Source organism: Sylvia atricapilla, chromosome 10 (genome assembly GCF_009819655.1).
Source record: "Sylvia atricapilla isolate bSylAtr1 chromosome 10, bSylAtr1.pri, whole genome shotgun sequence".
NCBI lineage: Eukaryota > Metazoa > Chordata > Aves > Passeriformes > Sylviidae > Sylvia > Sylvia atricapilla.
This window is the reverse complement of record NC_089149.1, coordinates 21,774,820-21,790,725: the sequence shown is the minus strand read 5'-3', so window position 1 is coordinate 21,790,725 and position 15,906 is coordinate 21,774,820. Positions and strand designations below refer to the sequence as shown.

Here is a 15,906-nt window from a genome sequence, read left to right as displayed (position 1 = left end):
GAGGGGTTAATTCAAGAGTAGCACCATGTTTTAACTTAGGAAGAGGAAAGTGACTGATCAGGATGTGGTTTTGTGGTGTTCAGGTCAGACGTGGTAGGCTCAGTGTCTCTGCTCTCCTGGAATGGAAACCTAGCATATGGAACAACCCTTGGAGCTCCTGCAGAGGTCTGTTACTTTGGATCAAATGTTACTAATCTTGAGAAAGGTGTGAAAGAGTTCCTAGAGTTTGTAGAAGTCAGAATTATTTGTTGGAAAGAAAAAAAAAATGGCACTCAGGCTAAAGTTGAAAATCTCAAACAGAGTAATTAAATAATTCAAACAAGTTGTGAGAATGATGCTTATTGTCCAGTTGGCAAAAAATACAGACTGAGAAAGCAGAAAAACTATCCCTTTGTCCTAGCTATGCACACAGATATTCAATAGAAATAAAAACCTAATACATGCCTCATAAGGGCTGTGTGCATAGGGGAGTGCAGCATTGCTGCAGCAGCAGGATGAATCCTCAGCTGGAACAAAGAAGAAAAGGGTCTGTGTGTGTGCCTGCACATGTGTGGGCACTGAGGGGGTTTGTTCAGTTTTAAAAGACCTTTGTGCCCTGCCAGCCTTTGGGCAACTGAGTACAGGGTGAGTTTCCTACCTTAATTAAGAGTAATTTGACCGGCTATGTCACTGCTGCTGTAGCCACTGCAGTTATGAGGCACTGAGTGAGGGCTTCTCACTTGTCATGGTGCTGCTGGCATTTCCCCTGTGTGGGGCAGTGGGCAAGGGGAGCTGCTGGCATTTCCCATGTGTGGGAGATCTGAGGAGCAGGCTCAGTCTGGCCGCTTTCCTTCCCCTGAGGTGTGGAGGCAGGGTGTGAAGCAAGCAGGTTCTTAGCTGGCAGGTTACAAGCACTTCTAAAATCTGTTTTTTACAAGCCAAAAATTTTGTATTTTGGGCATTAGCATATGAATTTCTCTGTTTTTTCCCCTTTTTATAACTGTCTGCAAATTTAGGAATTTGCAGAGTTCTTCCTCTTATTGGTGTTTCACACAGCTTTGAAAGGGGAACAGCTACCTTGGTCCAAAAGCAGAGACGGCCCTGGCAGCACAAACCTGTCACTGCGTGCTCTGTGGTCCAAGCTGGCTACCAAGGGGCTCTGTAGGAGATGGCTGTTCTGTCAATGACTTTTTTTATCTTGCACACACACACACACACACACACACATGAAGTAAGAATGCAGCTGTTTCAGCTTTTGAATCAGGCAGGGTGGTGAGGAGAAAGGATGTCATGGTGTTTGAGACAAAGATAGATGTTCACTTGCAGCGTTTTTTCTACAACTTCCTATTTCGATTTGCATTAGAGGTGGGGACTGGGTGTATTTATGGTTTAATGAGACGCTCTTGCCTTAATAGCAGAATGTTGTTCACAGGAAGAAATGAGTTATTGCTGGTTTTCTTCTTCTTTCTGTTCAGTTACTGTGGATACAGCGTGTAACTTAGACCTACTTCCCTTCTGAACAGCATATGCAGCTTCCAGTTGTTGTGCTGAAGCTGCTGAAGGAAGGAGGTTAAAGGAGCACAGTTTTTAAACAGATATTTGTCGGCTGCTTAATTCCTACGGATACAATGAGCTTTCGTGGGAGATTCAGAAGGGAGCCCAGTGAACTGCGGAGGAAGAGAAAGACTGTTAGGAGAGTGAATCAAGGAGAAATTCAGAGATTAAGCTGTGTGAGTATGCACCCTTCTTCCACCTCTTCTGAGAAATGGCTAAGAAGTTGCAGGTCACTCTTGGAACTGCGCTTTGGAAAGAGTAGGATTTATTGCTCGTTGTTTATGTGGGATTCACCAAGCCTCGTTCAGTCTGTGGTTGGGGACTGAGCACTGGAGAATGAGGCTGAAGCACAGAGAGTTCAGGAGTTTACAGAACTCAGGCGCGTTAAGGAAACTTTTATAGCCTCACATTGCTGATCAGAAACATGCGGAGAGCAACAGTGTTTGATAGTCTCTCTGGCACCTAGAGCAAGTGTCTGGAACTTCCATGAAAATTCGTAGTGCTGCTTCTGGAGTGGAAAGTTCCTCTGTGCTGTTTCAGAGTTCGTGATCTGTGATGGGCACCTCTCAAGGCCAGAAAGAGGAGGAAGACAGTGCAGGGAGTGCAGGGAGCCACTGGAGAAAGCTCCAGAGCCTTTGATGGAAAGCTAGGACGAGGTTCTGTCCCATGGGCTACACAGCAGCTTTGCCACTGACGTTTTTGGGACAGGACTGAGCCTCCTAAAAGTGCGCTGTGGGGCAGTGGGAAGCTCACATTGACTGCGTTGTGCCTAACCTTTCCTGACTGAAATTGAAACTGCAGACAGCAAGAGGTAAAACAGAGCCTGCTGTTGAGGAGTCTTGGTTTTCAGGCTTGAAAGTCTGCTTTAGCTCATAAAACATTTAATGGCTTCCCCAGAAGAGACAATGAATCCTTTTCCTCAAGGCAAGAGGTGTTTGGTTTTCTTCCATAGTTTGGTTCATCCAATTACTCTGTTTGCGTGTGCGTGCAAAGGGCTCTTTTGAGGCTTTTCTGCATGTTCAGTGTAACAGAATCAGTGATAATACAACCAAGAAGAGTATTCTCATTAACTTTTTTAAGTAGGAAGGAAAAGAACTTTGCAGTTGTAACACTTGGTCACCAGTTAGGATGGTTTGTGGTTCATCTAGTAGTGTTTGGGTTTTGCTTGCGACTCGCTGCCTTTTTGGATAGATGCTTTACATGGAAATAGATCTTTTTGACAAGGCTCTTTTATGGTAGTTTCTGCTGCCCTGAACTATTGGTGTGCAGACAAAGATGATGTTTGAACTCCGTGGTCAAGGGTCCCAGGAATCAACTGCTTTCGTCTACTGGTGCTGCTGAAAGCATCTAACCCTGGCAGTTCACAAGGCTTTGGTAGGAGGTAGGCACTGCTTACTTGGCATCCTCTTAAATCCTGGTGAGGAGGGATTTTTGTCATTGTTGTACAAATCCTGAGTGTACTTTATTAGCGCAGCCTTACAGAAAAGGATGGCTGGAAATAAAGTCCAGATGGTAACAATAAGCCAGCAGCCTGCCTGCAGATAAAGAGGAATATATTTGTTCCCTTTTGCGTGTATGCTCAGATAACAGCAACTGAGCATTCAATTTAGCGGAGCCAAACAGAAATATCAACAATGTATTGTAGTTAGACCTAAAATGTAGAGCACTTGTAACCCTGTGCCTGTTGCCTGTAACTGGCAATAGGAAACAAGGCTTGTGGGTCACACTGCGCTTCCCCTGATGTGGATGGCTGCTGTATGTCAGCAACACAGCTCAGCTTTGCAGGGGAATCTGTGCTGATTTCTGTTCTTTTCAAACAGAAGACAGACTAAGATGGGTCACTGTGTCATATTGCTCTGTAGATGTGTTTCTCAGTAGCGTGTTTAGCCCCTAGGAAATGCAGGCACACTTGGCTTTACTTTTGTGCCTTGCAATCTGTGTCTTTCTGCCCAATATTTCATAACTGGAGCATGTTAAATCTTTGGCCTACAGGCACTTTTTGCTATCAACCAGCAGCCAATCTCTCCTTCATGCATCAGCCCTCTGCACCTCCACACAGATTTCAAAGTAGTGTCAGCTCCCACTGCAGCTGTAAAGGCTTTTGTGGATGGGGACCTTACTCAAAGAGTGCATTTCTTCATATACTATTCTTTGATCTGTGTTTTCTGTAGATGGTCTTGCATTATTTGCTGGAAACTCTTTTTTTTTTTTTGTAAGACTGATTTTTATTGGATTAACTTTAATTGATGGTAGGTTGACGATTGAGCTCAGTGTGGTTGACCAGATTTTGCTCTCATTTACATCCTGTGTGTGTAAATGCATTGATGGCCAGATAATTGACTGGGAGGGGAGTTGATGTCAAGGAAACAATTACAAGTTTAACGTCATCGTGAGAGCTGAGTTTATGGTGGTCATGTTCTGATGATGTTAATTTTACACATAAAGCCTCTGTGGAAATATTTAGAGTCATTCACTCAGATATGTAGCATGAGAAATACCTATTACTTGTGAAGAGGTATGTAACCATAGTGCAGCTAGAGAAAGAGGGTTATTCACTGAGTAAAATGAAGCAGAACACCATATATGAGATTTTCCCCATGGGACAGTGACTTATTACTAAGTACTCTAGAAGTCGAATGATGTCTTTGAAAAGTTTATTTGGAGCTAATGCAAACATTTTTGTGAGTTGTTTTTGCTTCTGAAGTGGTTGAGCCCTTTTCAAAACAGTTGCTTGCTCAGTCGACATGTCTAGGTCTTCAAACATCTAAATTTTGTTTTAATAGAAAATGAAGAATGGATGTTTGCCTTTGCACTGCCTTGCAACTTCATCAGAATACAGTAGTGATCAAAGTCTTTAGCATCAGAGTGTGATCTAATCAACAGACATGAGAACTTTCCCTTCAGTCCATGAAAAACAAACTTTTCTATGTACTCTAAACCCAAAGTCTGCTAAAAAGAAATCTTAAGTTTCAAAGTAAATAAAACTGTTTCAAAGACAATCCTGTACTGCACATGATGTTATGTAAAATCTACCCCATTTTAGCAGCAGGTTTGTGCTGGATGAACCTGGTAGAGGGGTGGGTGAGGTAGGAACACCTGGCACGTCCTTCTTTTTGTTCTTCCCCTGAACCTGTGCACAAATAACCATGGGCAGATCCCTCTGTCTCCCAAAGTCATCCAGTTTGCACAAATGGAGAGGACCATCCTGCTGCTCCATCCACTTCTATTATTGCTGTGTAGGTGCTATAGGTGTCAGAGCTTGGCTTCTACCTCTGCTAGGAGTGCTGCTTAAGGCCAAAAATGGGGAGCATCTTTTCTTTAAATATAGATTTTCCTGAGCCTACAAAGACAGTCTGTGTGAAGTTACACATAGATACATGTGTGTGTGTGTGCACCCATGGACCCACAGACTCAGAAGTGCTGTTGACATAAACTTTATACTAGAAGCTGACAAGCTTTGGTCAAATCCACTGTGTGCAAGCTTGCAGGTTTTGTTAACCTTTGTTTTTGTTAACGTTTCTGGTTGGGGCTGTGGCTCTGCCCACCTCAGACTGTGCTAGAAGAAGCAGACATGAAGCAAAGCATACTTCCAGAGCAGCTGAACTAGACCCACTTCAGCGTCCCCTTTGTGGTGCACAGGGCAGGACAATGCCCTTTTCCTTCCTACCCTGGACTGAAGTAATCACCAACAAGGCAAGTGCCTGAGCAGAACACTCCAGCTCTGTTGGCAGCTCCTCTCTGCTCCCCCACAGTTCCCATCCCTTCTGCCCAGTCCCTTTCCAGCACCTACCTGTCTCTCCAGATGTTTGCATGAAGAGGAGTGGATTGTGTCTTTGGCTTTTGCTTGCTTTCTTTATGAATAGGTTCTGTGTGGTAGATTCAAAGAAAGCCTTTTGTTGCTAAAACTGCACTTTTTTTTCCAGGTTTAGGTCAGGTAAGGGGAGAGAAAGCAGCTGAGTGTTGCTAGGTTCGAGGTCTATGTAAATTATTAAAAAAAAAATCACCTTATGATGCTTTACAAAACTTTCTTGTTTTTTCCCTGAGGTGACCTATGGGCAAATATTTAGTCTAGGCTTCTGAAGTCCTCACTATTTAGAAGCTGTTATTCTTGACATTTTGAAAAGCCAACCAGTTAAATCCAAATTTTAAACTTAGCACTTTCTTGTCAGTGGCTGATTTTAGTAGTTTTATGATTAGATTAATTTTTTTAATCTCCTTCCTAAGGAGAGTTTCAAGATACTGCCTAAGCAGAGAGGATGAGTAAGTTGTTGCCTTGTTACCCTGAATGATTTTTGCAGATTGTACTGATAATTTTATCAGCTGTCTAAAAGGACAAGCGCTAGTCCATGAAGATGGACATGCCCATGCACTGACATTCCAGAGCTGAAGGCGTGCACAAGGCTGCAGTGCCAGGTGCACAGTCATGGCTGGGAAACAGAAATTCAGGAAATGCATATGCCCAAGTCGAACATAGCACAAAACATCTCCTTTCTCCCCCCAGCTTGATGCTTTGCTGAACCAGCAGTCCTGAGTGGCTTCCACAGTTTACCCATCAGGGAGGTCGTTTTATGAGGGCTAGGGCTTTCAAAATTAATAGTGAAAGGAATGATAAGTTCTATCTTGAGAAACAAGAGGTGTTAGAAGGAGTGGGTCACACCCAGGGGCCTGAGAACAGATCTCTGTGGCTTGAGCAGTTGTGGCCCTGGCTGCTCGTGGGTCGCTGTGCTGGAGCAGCTCCCTGTGCCACTGAGGGCTCCAGATGGACCATCAGTTGTGACATCAAAGTTTTGAGTTAGCTCATCCACATGAGAAGTGTTTCTATTTTTCAAGACATGCTGAATTCTCTTAGGGTAATTTTTAAAGCTGGGACATAATCCAAAGTAGATTTACATAGACTGTGATCCGCAAAACAATGGTAGTGTAAGCAATTAGGACTCATCCTATCCCAGCTTCTCTTTGTACAACGTCTCATTTAGTCAATCAGCTCACTTATTGGTATGAATCAGAACTTTCTTTGAATAAAGAGGCTTTAAAGAATGAAAATTACTTTTCACTTTTGTTATTCCCAGAAGGGTCTTCAACAGGTTTCCTTTCTTTTGCTCTGCTTGAGCTGATGGGTATATATAGCGTTTTGGCAAGCAATTTCTGAATCACTAAGAACTAGGGGTTGGATTCTTCGTAGTTCTTTGTGATTTTCTCTGTAGCAGAATCGTGTGGGAACTGGCAATCCCCTTAATGAAATTTATTGGCACGTTGGCTTCAGTGCTGACACTGAAGAGTATATTAGTTGTGCTGTGCAGCCCTGACTGGATTCTTTCCAAGTGCAATTCTCCAAGGTTTACTGAAAGTCATAACAAATTAAACATTTTGGACCTGACAAGTGAATGTATTTTAAGGTGGAAGGGGGTGTGTCAAAGAAAATTTTCTTTGTACCACTAATTTTAATAAATTTGTTGACTTTGTGGATCACATACTGAGCCAAAAGAAGCCTTTATAATGTGGCCAGAGAGTTTGTTGACTGTAAATAGATGCAGAACAGGCCAGGCAGTCATAAAGAGAGGAGGAGATCTGAATCAAAAGGAGAGACCGTCTGCCTGCTGGTTCTGGCTGTGCTTCCCAATCCATACCCCAGATACCTTTTGCAGACCTTGAATTGCCTGCCCTGTGCTTGAAATGCAAACCTTCTTTTCCTTAGAGGAAACCATGGTGCAGAGTGTGTTGGGAGCAGGGGGAGGGCAGGCCTGTGGGTGAAGCATTTTGAGTGGGTGATTCCTGTCACTGCCAGCTCAGGTGCTTGAGGGTGTTGGGGACACCTTAATCCCACGGTGGCTGCTGGATTTAAATGCTGCCCTGGGACTCCCTGCCAGGAGTACACGGGGTCTTGGGCTGCTCACCCACGGTCTGTTGGGGGAAAAGGTACACCCAGTGGAGATTTCCTTCCCATGGAATTCACCCCAGGTGCCAAACTGGTCTGCTGCCCTGTGCATAGACATACATTGGTCCTACAGAAATGCAAAAGTTTTGGTGATTCCGCAAAACCCAAATTGTTTTATAGCCTCAGCTTCAGCTCCTTGAGCGTTCAGGCAGCTGCAGTAGCACATCTCAGAACTGCTGGGCATGCTGGATCTCTGGCATATCTGAGACAGGGTTAAATTCAGCCTTTATGCTACATTTTCTCCAAATCACATGGAGTCCTGGCTGTTCTTTAGCTTCAGTTTGGACAGGCTTGGCAAAGAAATATTCAGTTGAAGTTGGTCTGCCCTGGTGGAATATAATTAGCTACGTATATTAACCATGTGAAAACACAGAAAGATGTGTTGTGTCAGAGACACAGTGTTTAACTGGGGAAAGGAAAAGAAGAACAAAGGAGTGTGAGAAGCACTTCACATTGGTGTCATCCTAGAAAGCAGTTTAATTTGCTGTTGTGAGTTTTGGTGGGATTTGCTTTGGTTCATAATATCAATAAGTTTAAAGTAATGAAGGAAGATGATGCTGTAGTTTTAGTAAGTGGCCCTTTCTCTTTCTAGTGCCCATCTCAGTATTTCAAATGTATACTATAATGAATTATCATTTTTGACAAGCTATAGCTTGGATGAAATAAAAAAAATCTGAGTCTTGCTTCATCTTGACCAATCTGGCTATCACAATAGTTTTGATTCTCTTTATGAACATGGATCCTCCTGCCACAGAGATAGGGTTAGGGTAACTGAAGTCCATCAATTTAACTTCTTTGTGTTTATACATTTCCTTAATTTTTTTTATTCCTGTGTATGGAAGAGAAGGAATTAATTTAAACATCTCTATTAAATTCAATAAATTTTAGATATTCATGATTTGGTGTCAGAATAATATGACATTAAAGCATTAGAAAATCACAGCAGTTAGTCCAGCTTATTTTTAGAATGGGGAAGTTCTTGGGATAACTGCTCAGGGACTATTCATCTCTGTTACATCATTTCCTCCTTCAGGGAGTGTTCACAGAAATACAGCTTTAGGAGGGTGAGATATAATTATGAAGAAAAGATGGGTACTAGCATCAGTGCACAATGTCTGTGCATCTGGAGACAAGTCAAGTACCATATTTGAGTCTGTAATATCATTTATGGGGATATTTTGGGTAATTACTACTGGGAAATATAATCCTTTTTTACCTAGAAGGTGATGGCAATGAAGCCATATATCACTGGTGGAATCTGACTGGTTTCACCCCTGTGAAACTCTATTGTCCTCCTATGGTGTTGGCTCTGATTTAACATCTCTTCAGTGTTCCAAAAGAGCTGGAAAAGCTGGCTCAACAACATACAAAGCTACACCACAGTCAGGGTGTGAAGTAAATGGTACTGCTGAGAATGTTGTAGCAGGTGAGGAGTCTGAGAGTGCCTTTTTACTAGATGTATTCACAACCATTTCAGCACAGCTAAATTCATTACTCACTTGAGATGGAGAATATAAAAAGCATTACAGAAATCCAAGCCAGCGTAATTCGATTTTGGCACGGATTGCCACGTTGGCCTGTTTCCAAAAAGAACAGACAAGTTATATTGAGAAGAGGCAGTGCTGTGGTTATTAAATTAGCTTTAAATCAGCCCCACTCATTTACAGATCTCTGCTAGTGCTTGCAGGGAGAAATTTGCTAATCCCAACATCATTGCTTCTGTCTGCTTGGGAGGAAACAACCGAGCAGCCACCCCACACCAGCAGAGATAAGCTGCTAACTAACCAGCTGCCACTTCCCATCACGACTGCAACACAAGCATTGCACTGCTGAGCCTTGCCAAATCCAGAGTACTGGCTCTGCAAAGGATGGAGTCAGTGCCCACAGAGCAGTCTTATGGTCTGTAAGAACATGCAGAATTGATGAAGAGAGGCATCACGTTTGTTATACTGTCATACTTGATGCTGGCAGGGAATGGACTACATTATCTCTGCAGCCAGTGTATTGACAAAGATGGGCTTTTATTTGCATCTCTGATTTATGGGAGCTGGCATAATACAGTATTGCATTTTACACAGGATTTTGCTGTACTGACATGGAAGGAAGAATGTAATTTTTATTGCATCAGTAGAAAAAACATCACCATAAATATTGAAGCGCTTCACTGAAAAGTTTTGCAGTAGATTTGATAATGTCATATCTACTTGTATTTAGCTCAGATGTGTAATGTTTCTCCAAAGACTCCTCTGTTAACATCTGTTAAAATGCTTCCATCAGATCATGCCCTTTGCAGCACTGGGAGCAGGAGAATTAGTGCTGTGGAAACTGTGATGTTCATACACTCGCTGTGTTCCTCTGCTTCGGGGTTTTCTCGAGTTGAATTTTTGTCTCATGTAAATGACCTTGCAGCTGCCGAGGAGAAGTTTTCCCCTGGAGTGTTTGAGTAGCTTTCAGCAGTGGCTTTCTGAGCAGTGCCAGTTATTGAAGAGCAAAGAGAGGGCAATGTGACATGGCTTACCCTGCCTCCACTTGCCCCCCAACATCTGCAGAATATTAATTTTGAAAGGGATGTAGCTGCATACACCCCAACCTTACCGGGATTTCCAGGGGGAAGAAGGAATACCTCTTCCTTCTGCCAGCCCCAGCAAAAAGGGCAGTTTCCACAGGCGTAGAAAACCTGCAAATGCTACACATTTTTGTGGGACTTCCCCATATTTCAAGAGAAGTTCCAAGATTTCTGGGGTTTCCCAGCTCTTCCCTAGTCTACAACTTCAATAGGAAGGTGACTACTTATGTCATTTCTATTTATTTCATTTCTTACAACATTTTCTCCTAATGTTCTTTAGGAGATTTTGATAACTGACATTCATGATGTTTCCAAGGAGTGTCTGACCAAGATTAAGATTGCATTGGCGCATGTTTTGTTTTGGAGAGTAGACATTTTATGATTTCAGTGGCATACCTGTCTTACTAAGAGTTGAGATTGTTGCAGAATCACTAGCCTGTCAGTATGAGCTCAGGGTTATCAGTGTAGTCAATGTCACAAATTTTCTGCAGAAAATGTTCATGTTTTAGTGAAACCACTACACAGGAAAAATGCCTGTGTGAAGCACTGGTACCTTATAAATGTCAGTGCATGTATTTCTTTCACTTTTTTTTTTTTTACTTTGAGTTTTCTGATGAATGTTGCTATAAGGTTTCCTACTGAAGATAATAGTAGCACTACTACAAATTTGCTTTCTGCTGAACCTGAACTGGGTGAACATTGTTGAGGCCTAGGTATCATTACCAGAACAAGTGGTACAGCACAGATGGTACATTCAGTGTGCACTCGTGTTTTCTCTTCATGGTTTTAAATCCTTGAAATGTATGTTTATAACATAATATTTAATAAATAGATGCAATGACAGATTTAGTGACAGAAAGTCTGAAACTCCTGTCAAAAAGATACTGCAGTGATCTAACACACTTTGGAAGGGAATGAGAGCAAGCTGTGTATGGACATGTGGCCAATTGACCCCATTAGGTTCCTCTGGGGAACTGCTGTCAGCAAAAGACAGAGAGAGACCTCACTGAGGGATATGGCTGATACTCAGCCCAAGAGCTCCTTGAGCAGGACTGGATCATTGTGTGTCAGCTGGGGCAGGCCAGGGCTAAGTACTGCCTTGGGACAGCTGAAGGTGATGTGGCTGGGTTCATATGAAGTCTTATGTCCTAGGAGGGCTCCTTGTCTTAACTGGACACCACAAAACCACAGTCCAGTCCTGTCACAGAATCTAAATCAAATATTTAACGTGATTTTCTTCAATTTGTTAGTGTTATGTGTTGTTCATGCCTGTCTTTTACAGTCCTTTTATGTCTCAGCATCAGTAGATAGTGCTTGTGGCCTGTGAATCCTAAATAGTAATGATTTTTAAAAGTTTATTACTCTGAAGTGTGCAAATGGGAGTGTGAGAGTTAATAGATTGAGAAGAGAGGTAATAGATTGAGCTGCTGAAGGAGCAGTTCTAACTTTTTTAATTGCCTTGCCAGACTTTGGTGGTGCTTTGATGCTTTAAGCAGAGAGTTGGAGTAGATGACCTGCAGTGGTCCTGAGTTATTTTGATTCTTGTTCAGCAATTGAATAACTTTCTAAGAACATGTGTATTCCTGTGTTTTAATCTGTGTGGCTGATACTTAATTGAACTTTTCATAGATGCATTTGATGCCAAGGGGAATCTTGGACTCAATATAGAAGGGAAAAAATGTTCTTAAGAAATCTTGAGATGATTCTGATTCCAGAATAAGCAAGAACTTTCTAGAGCAAAGTCAAAAGGGAGAAGGACTATCACATTTGAATCATTGGATTCAAATATGTATATGTATATGTACATGAATATATATACTGGACCATACATTAATGAGATAGGTAAAATCATATATGATGGACAATCTTATTGGAGAAATTTGTTTTATGGAGCTGTCAAAGCTTTCTTTTTTAATACTCCTTGCTTTTGATTTAGGGAAGACAGAGGGAAATTTTAAATCATTCTGAATAGCCCAATGAAAGAACAGTGGATAAAATACTACTTGTCTAATGTCCACTTTTGAATCAGAATAAGAGAGTAAATGTTTCTGCATTTGCTTTCCCTGATGTCCTTTTTCTCTCTCATCACTTTCTCTTCCATCCCTTCTGGCAGTTCTCTTGCCCTTTCTCATTCACTCTCCCTGATGCTTACATCTTTGAATTGAGCAAATGTTCTCACTCTAGTACATGACTCTTCATTTGTTTAATGTATTCTAGCATGTCAGGCAGGCTTCTCTTTTTCTATTTTTGGGTTGTATTTTAAGACAATGTGACTTTGCTTTTCCTGTGGTGGTTTCTTACTCTACTGCTGTTTTGGGCAATAGTAATACTGATGTGATGACACTAGTCCTGCTTTCTGACAAGAGATGCCATGGAGGTGGATGCCAGATGGTTTATCCCAGGGGAATAACCTTGGATTATTACCAAATAAAACAATACAGTGCCTTTCACAAGCTGCCAGCAGTTCAAAAGATGAATTGTGTAAGACACTAAAGAAATAAAAATAAATAGGTTTCTTACTCTGAAACATACTAGCTCAAAGTCCTATCTGTGTTCAGTTCAAACTGTGTCCATCAATTTTCTTGATGTGTTTGTGGAGAAAGAGAATTCCTGAGACTTCCAGGTAAATTGATATGGTGGTTTCAGTCTCTGTAATGAGCTGACAGATTGCTTTGGAGTTTTGAGATGGAGAGTGACTGTTACAAGTGGCCCAGCTTCCTCACTTCACTCTCCTGCATGAACTCAGATGCAACAAGCAGAGCAGAATGGAAGGAAAGGAGAAGTTATTCATGCTTTGGTGTAGAAAAGCAAAAAAGCCACAGATCTCAGTTACTAAGAGGGAGGAAAGCAGATTTGTATGTAGAGAGATACCTGATCTTTTCTTTCTTTCCACAGCAAGAAAAACCCAAATTCTTCGAGCCTTTGGATTATGAAGCTGTTATTACAGAGATCGAAAAAAATATTGGGGACAGCCAGTTTAAGGATCTGATATTATTCCCTGATGATGACTTTTCAGTAAGTACAAGGCAAATATGTGTTATTCCTTTGCTTAGGTTTGTTCTGTTCATTGATTTAATCTCCACTGCTAGAGGGAGAGCCAGAAGTTGTCAAAGGGCTCTCTAAGATTTTCTTAACTCATGCATAATGCCATACTTCCCTCCCACCAAATTCACTTGGCTTTAAGGTGGTTTTTTTTTCTGACATTTAGATATGCATGACTTTACTGCTCAGGATTAGATAAAGCTTGAAGCCCTGGTTGTTCCCAGATATATTTCAGGAACTCACTAAAGATGTTACTCTATAATGTATACTTGTCTGTTTGCTCAGCACTGTATTAGTTTGGCCAGTCCTAGAATCTTCCTGCTGTTATAGTCTGATTTAATCTCTGACTTCTGATCCTGTTCTGTTTGATGTATTTGGCCACTAGTCTCTGGTGCTGAGGAAAGCTCTCGTGGTGGAACACTGGCAGGGGAGTTGTTTTGCCAGGCAAGTGAATGGGCAGATTGCCTGCATTAAACAGCAACTTCTGCAAAATCACCCCATCTTTGTATAACATTTAGGTTTTGATGAATAGGCATTCTCTAATGGAAAGACATTTCAATTTGTGACCAGTTGTGACTGCTCTGTGAGGGCCCTTCCCATCAGCTCATGGCACTGCTACTGTCCTAGGAGGGCAGCTTAATCTAATTGACTGCTTTGTTTTACTAAATGGCTCTATTTCCTTGGTGGCATTAACTGAGTTAATGTGCTCATGGGATTGAGAGAAGCTAAACAGAATAGATTTCCTCATTATTGTTAATTCCTTTATCCATTTTGCACATTTGTCAATTTATGAAATTGAAAGTTAGCATTACAAAGCTGACTAGACGTACTCTGTGCTGTCACAAGGCCCTTGAGCCCTTTGATTTAGAGTAACTGAGCTCAAGTCCATGGAGCAAATTTTTCAGTGAAAGAAGAATCTTGTCCTACTGCTGAAGACCTCTGTCTATCAAGCATATTTTCATATCCTTATTTTCATTTTATTTCAAGCAGTTGTTTCCTGGACTTTAGTAGCTAGTTCTGTTTTGTTTCCTCTGTGTTATGCTTTGCAACTATTTGGCATAATCTATTTAAATTCAAAAAATAATAAGAAAAAATAGATTAAGATGGATGAGAGAGGTAGTTCCATGGTAGAGGTGGTCTGTACTCACAGAAGAGCAAAGGCCACGGTAGGCAGGATCCATATCCTTGCAATAAACCTCTGTCATCTTTGTTATCTCCTGTTGAAGTCAGTGTCAGTGGCAAGAGCCTATGTCACCAGACAGGACTTCAGAGCTTTTGTCCCAGGCAGGTTTTCCAGTTGCAGAGTAGCTATTTGCAGTCCTGCTCCCTCCTGCTGAAATATTACCTGAGCACAAAAGTCTGGGTCAGCCATTTGAGTAGAAAGAGATCCATGTCTGACTGAATTAGGAGGTGCCCAGGCTGGCTCTGAGTGGGATTTAATGTGATAATGCCTGAGGAAATGGTGGCCAGCTCTGTTTAACTCCTAATGATTACACTTGCTGCAGACTTTGTGTATCAGTGTTGATACATCCAGTTTGGGGCTGTGAGTGAGCACATCCTATGAGCAAAAGTCTCTTCAGAGTGAAACTCCAGCCAAAAGAGTTGGCTGAAGTAATGAACATAGGAGAAAAATCTGCCTTTAATAAAGATTTCCTATTTTTGGATCTATCGTGTTCACCACATGTGTCAGTCATGGGTGAATTATTGTAGCTGTTTTTCAATCTCAGATTTGTTTCTCTTTTTGACTTGCATTCAAAGAGAATGCTGCTGTTCTCACAAGACTTCCATTGGTCGTTTCCAACATCTTATGTGAATTCTGTGGAACAGCAGAGAATTCTTTATATCAATTTGAGCCTGATAGGCATATTCCTCCATTCCCTGCATCTCCACAGAAGAGTTACAAGATGTATACATTACAGATGCCTTCTCTGGTTTTATTCCAGTGGCGGAAAAGATATTTTACTTCTTTTGTAACCACACTTAATAATCCCTTAGAAAAAGAAAAAGAAAAAGAAAAAGAGAAAGGTTCACATCAGTTCCACTTCTTGTGTTCCTAGCAATTCTTTCCTTATAACTCATTTGCCTGTCCAAACTCCATTTTCCATTTCAGAAAAAGCGTGTCAGGTTGGCTTAATTTTTCACCTATTCCTGGGTCTCGTGAACAAATTTCCCTTCTCTTGCTGTGCTGTGAAATAATGCCCAGTGGAAATTTCTGCAGCCATACATCAGTACAGAGCTTACACTGTACTTGGTGGTAGTAAGAAGGAGCTGATGGGCTTCCTGTTGTACTTATAAAAAGCTTGGTGATGATCCTCGTAGTTTTGCATCCCCACCATTGTATTTCTGTGCTTCCTTCACCTTCTGTTCCCCAAACCTGGCCACACTCTCCTTGACAACTGGAACTGCTGCTGTCTGGAATTCCTGTTTTTCACTGTTCTGCTGTGTGTTTGCCAGAAAGAAAGCCATGAAGGATGTGTTACACCTTCCTTCAAGGTGGTCTCACTGACACCTGTAACTTTTGACATCTGAGTGTTACCTGGATTTGTTGTCATACATCTGTACTTGTGCTCCTATATACTGTCATATATCCAAACAAAATACTTGATGTATCCTTTCATAGGTATTTTTTAATCTTTTCTTCCATCCTTTGGAAATTTACCAAACGTCCAGCTGTCTCTCTTCAAATCTCCAGGATCTGAAATCTTGCTTAAAATCACTGCTGCACTTCCTGAGTGGCAACAGGCTCAGCACTCCTTTGCTAATAACTTTCTTGTGTGGAGGTTAAGTTACTAAATATGTTAATGGTATGTTGGTAAATATAAGTTAATTT

General features: G+C 41.6%; 1 protein-coding gene across 6 annotated transcripts in view; it reads left to right on the top strand.

Annotated features, from left to right (window-relative positions):
• Positions 1–15,906, top strand: part of DOCK10 (dedicator of cytokinesis 10) — a 142,424-nt gene that overhangs the window by 39,856 nt on the left and 86,662 nt on the right. For 5 of the 6 annotated variants that reach the window (XM_066326275.1, XM_066326273.1, XM_066326272.1 and 2 more), the window contains exon 2: positions 12,930–13,049. In XM_066326275.1, coding sequence (XP_066182372.1) covers positions 12,930–13,049 — 120 coding nt within the window. Of the gene's footprint in view, positions 1–1,499; positions 1,710–12,929; positions 13,050–15,906 lie in introns of those variants that run through there. The other variant, XM_066326274.1, reaches the window with a different exon arrangement.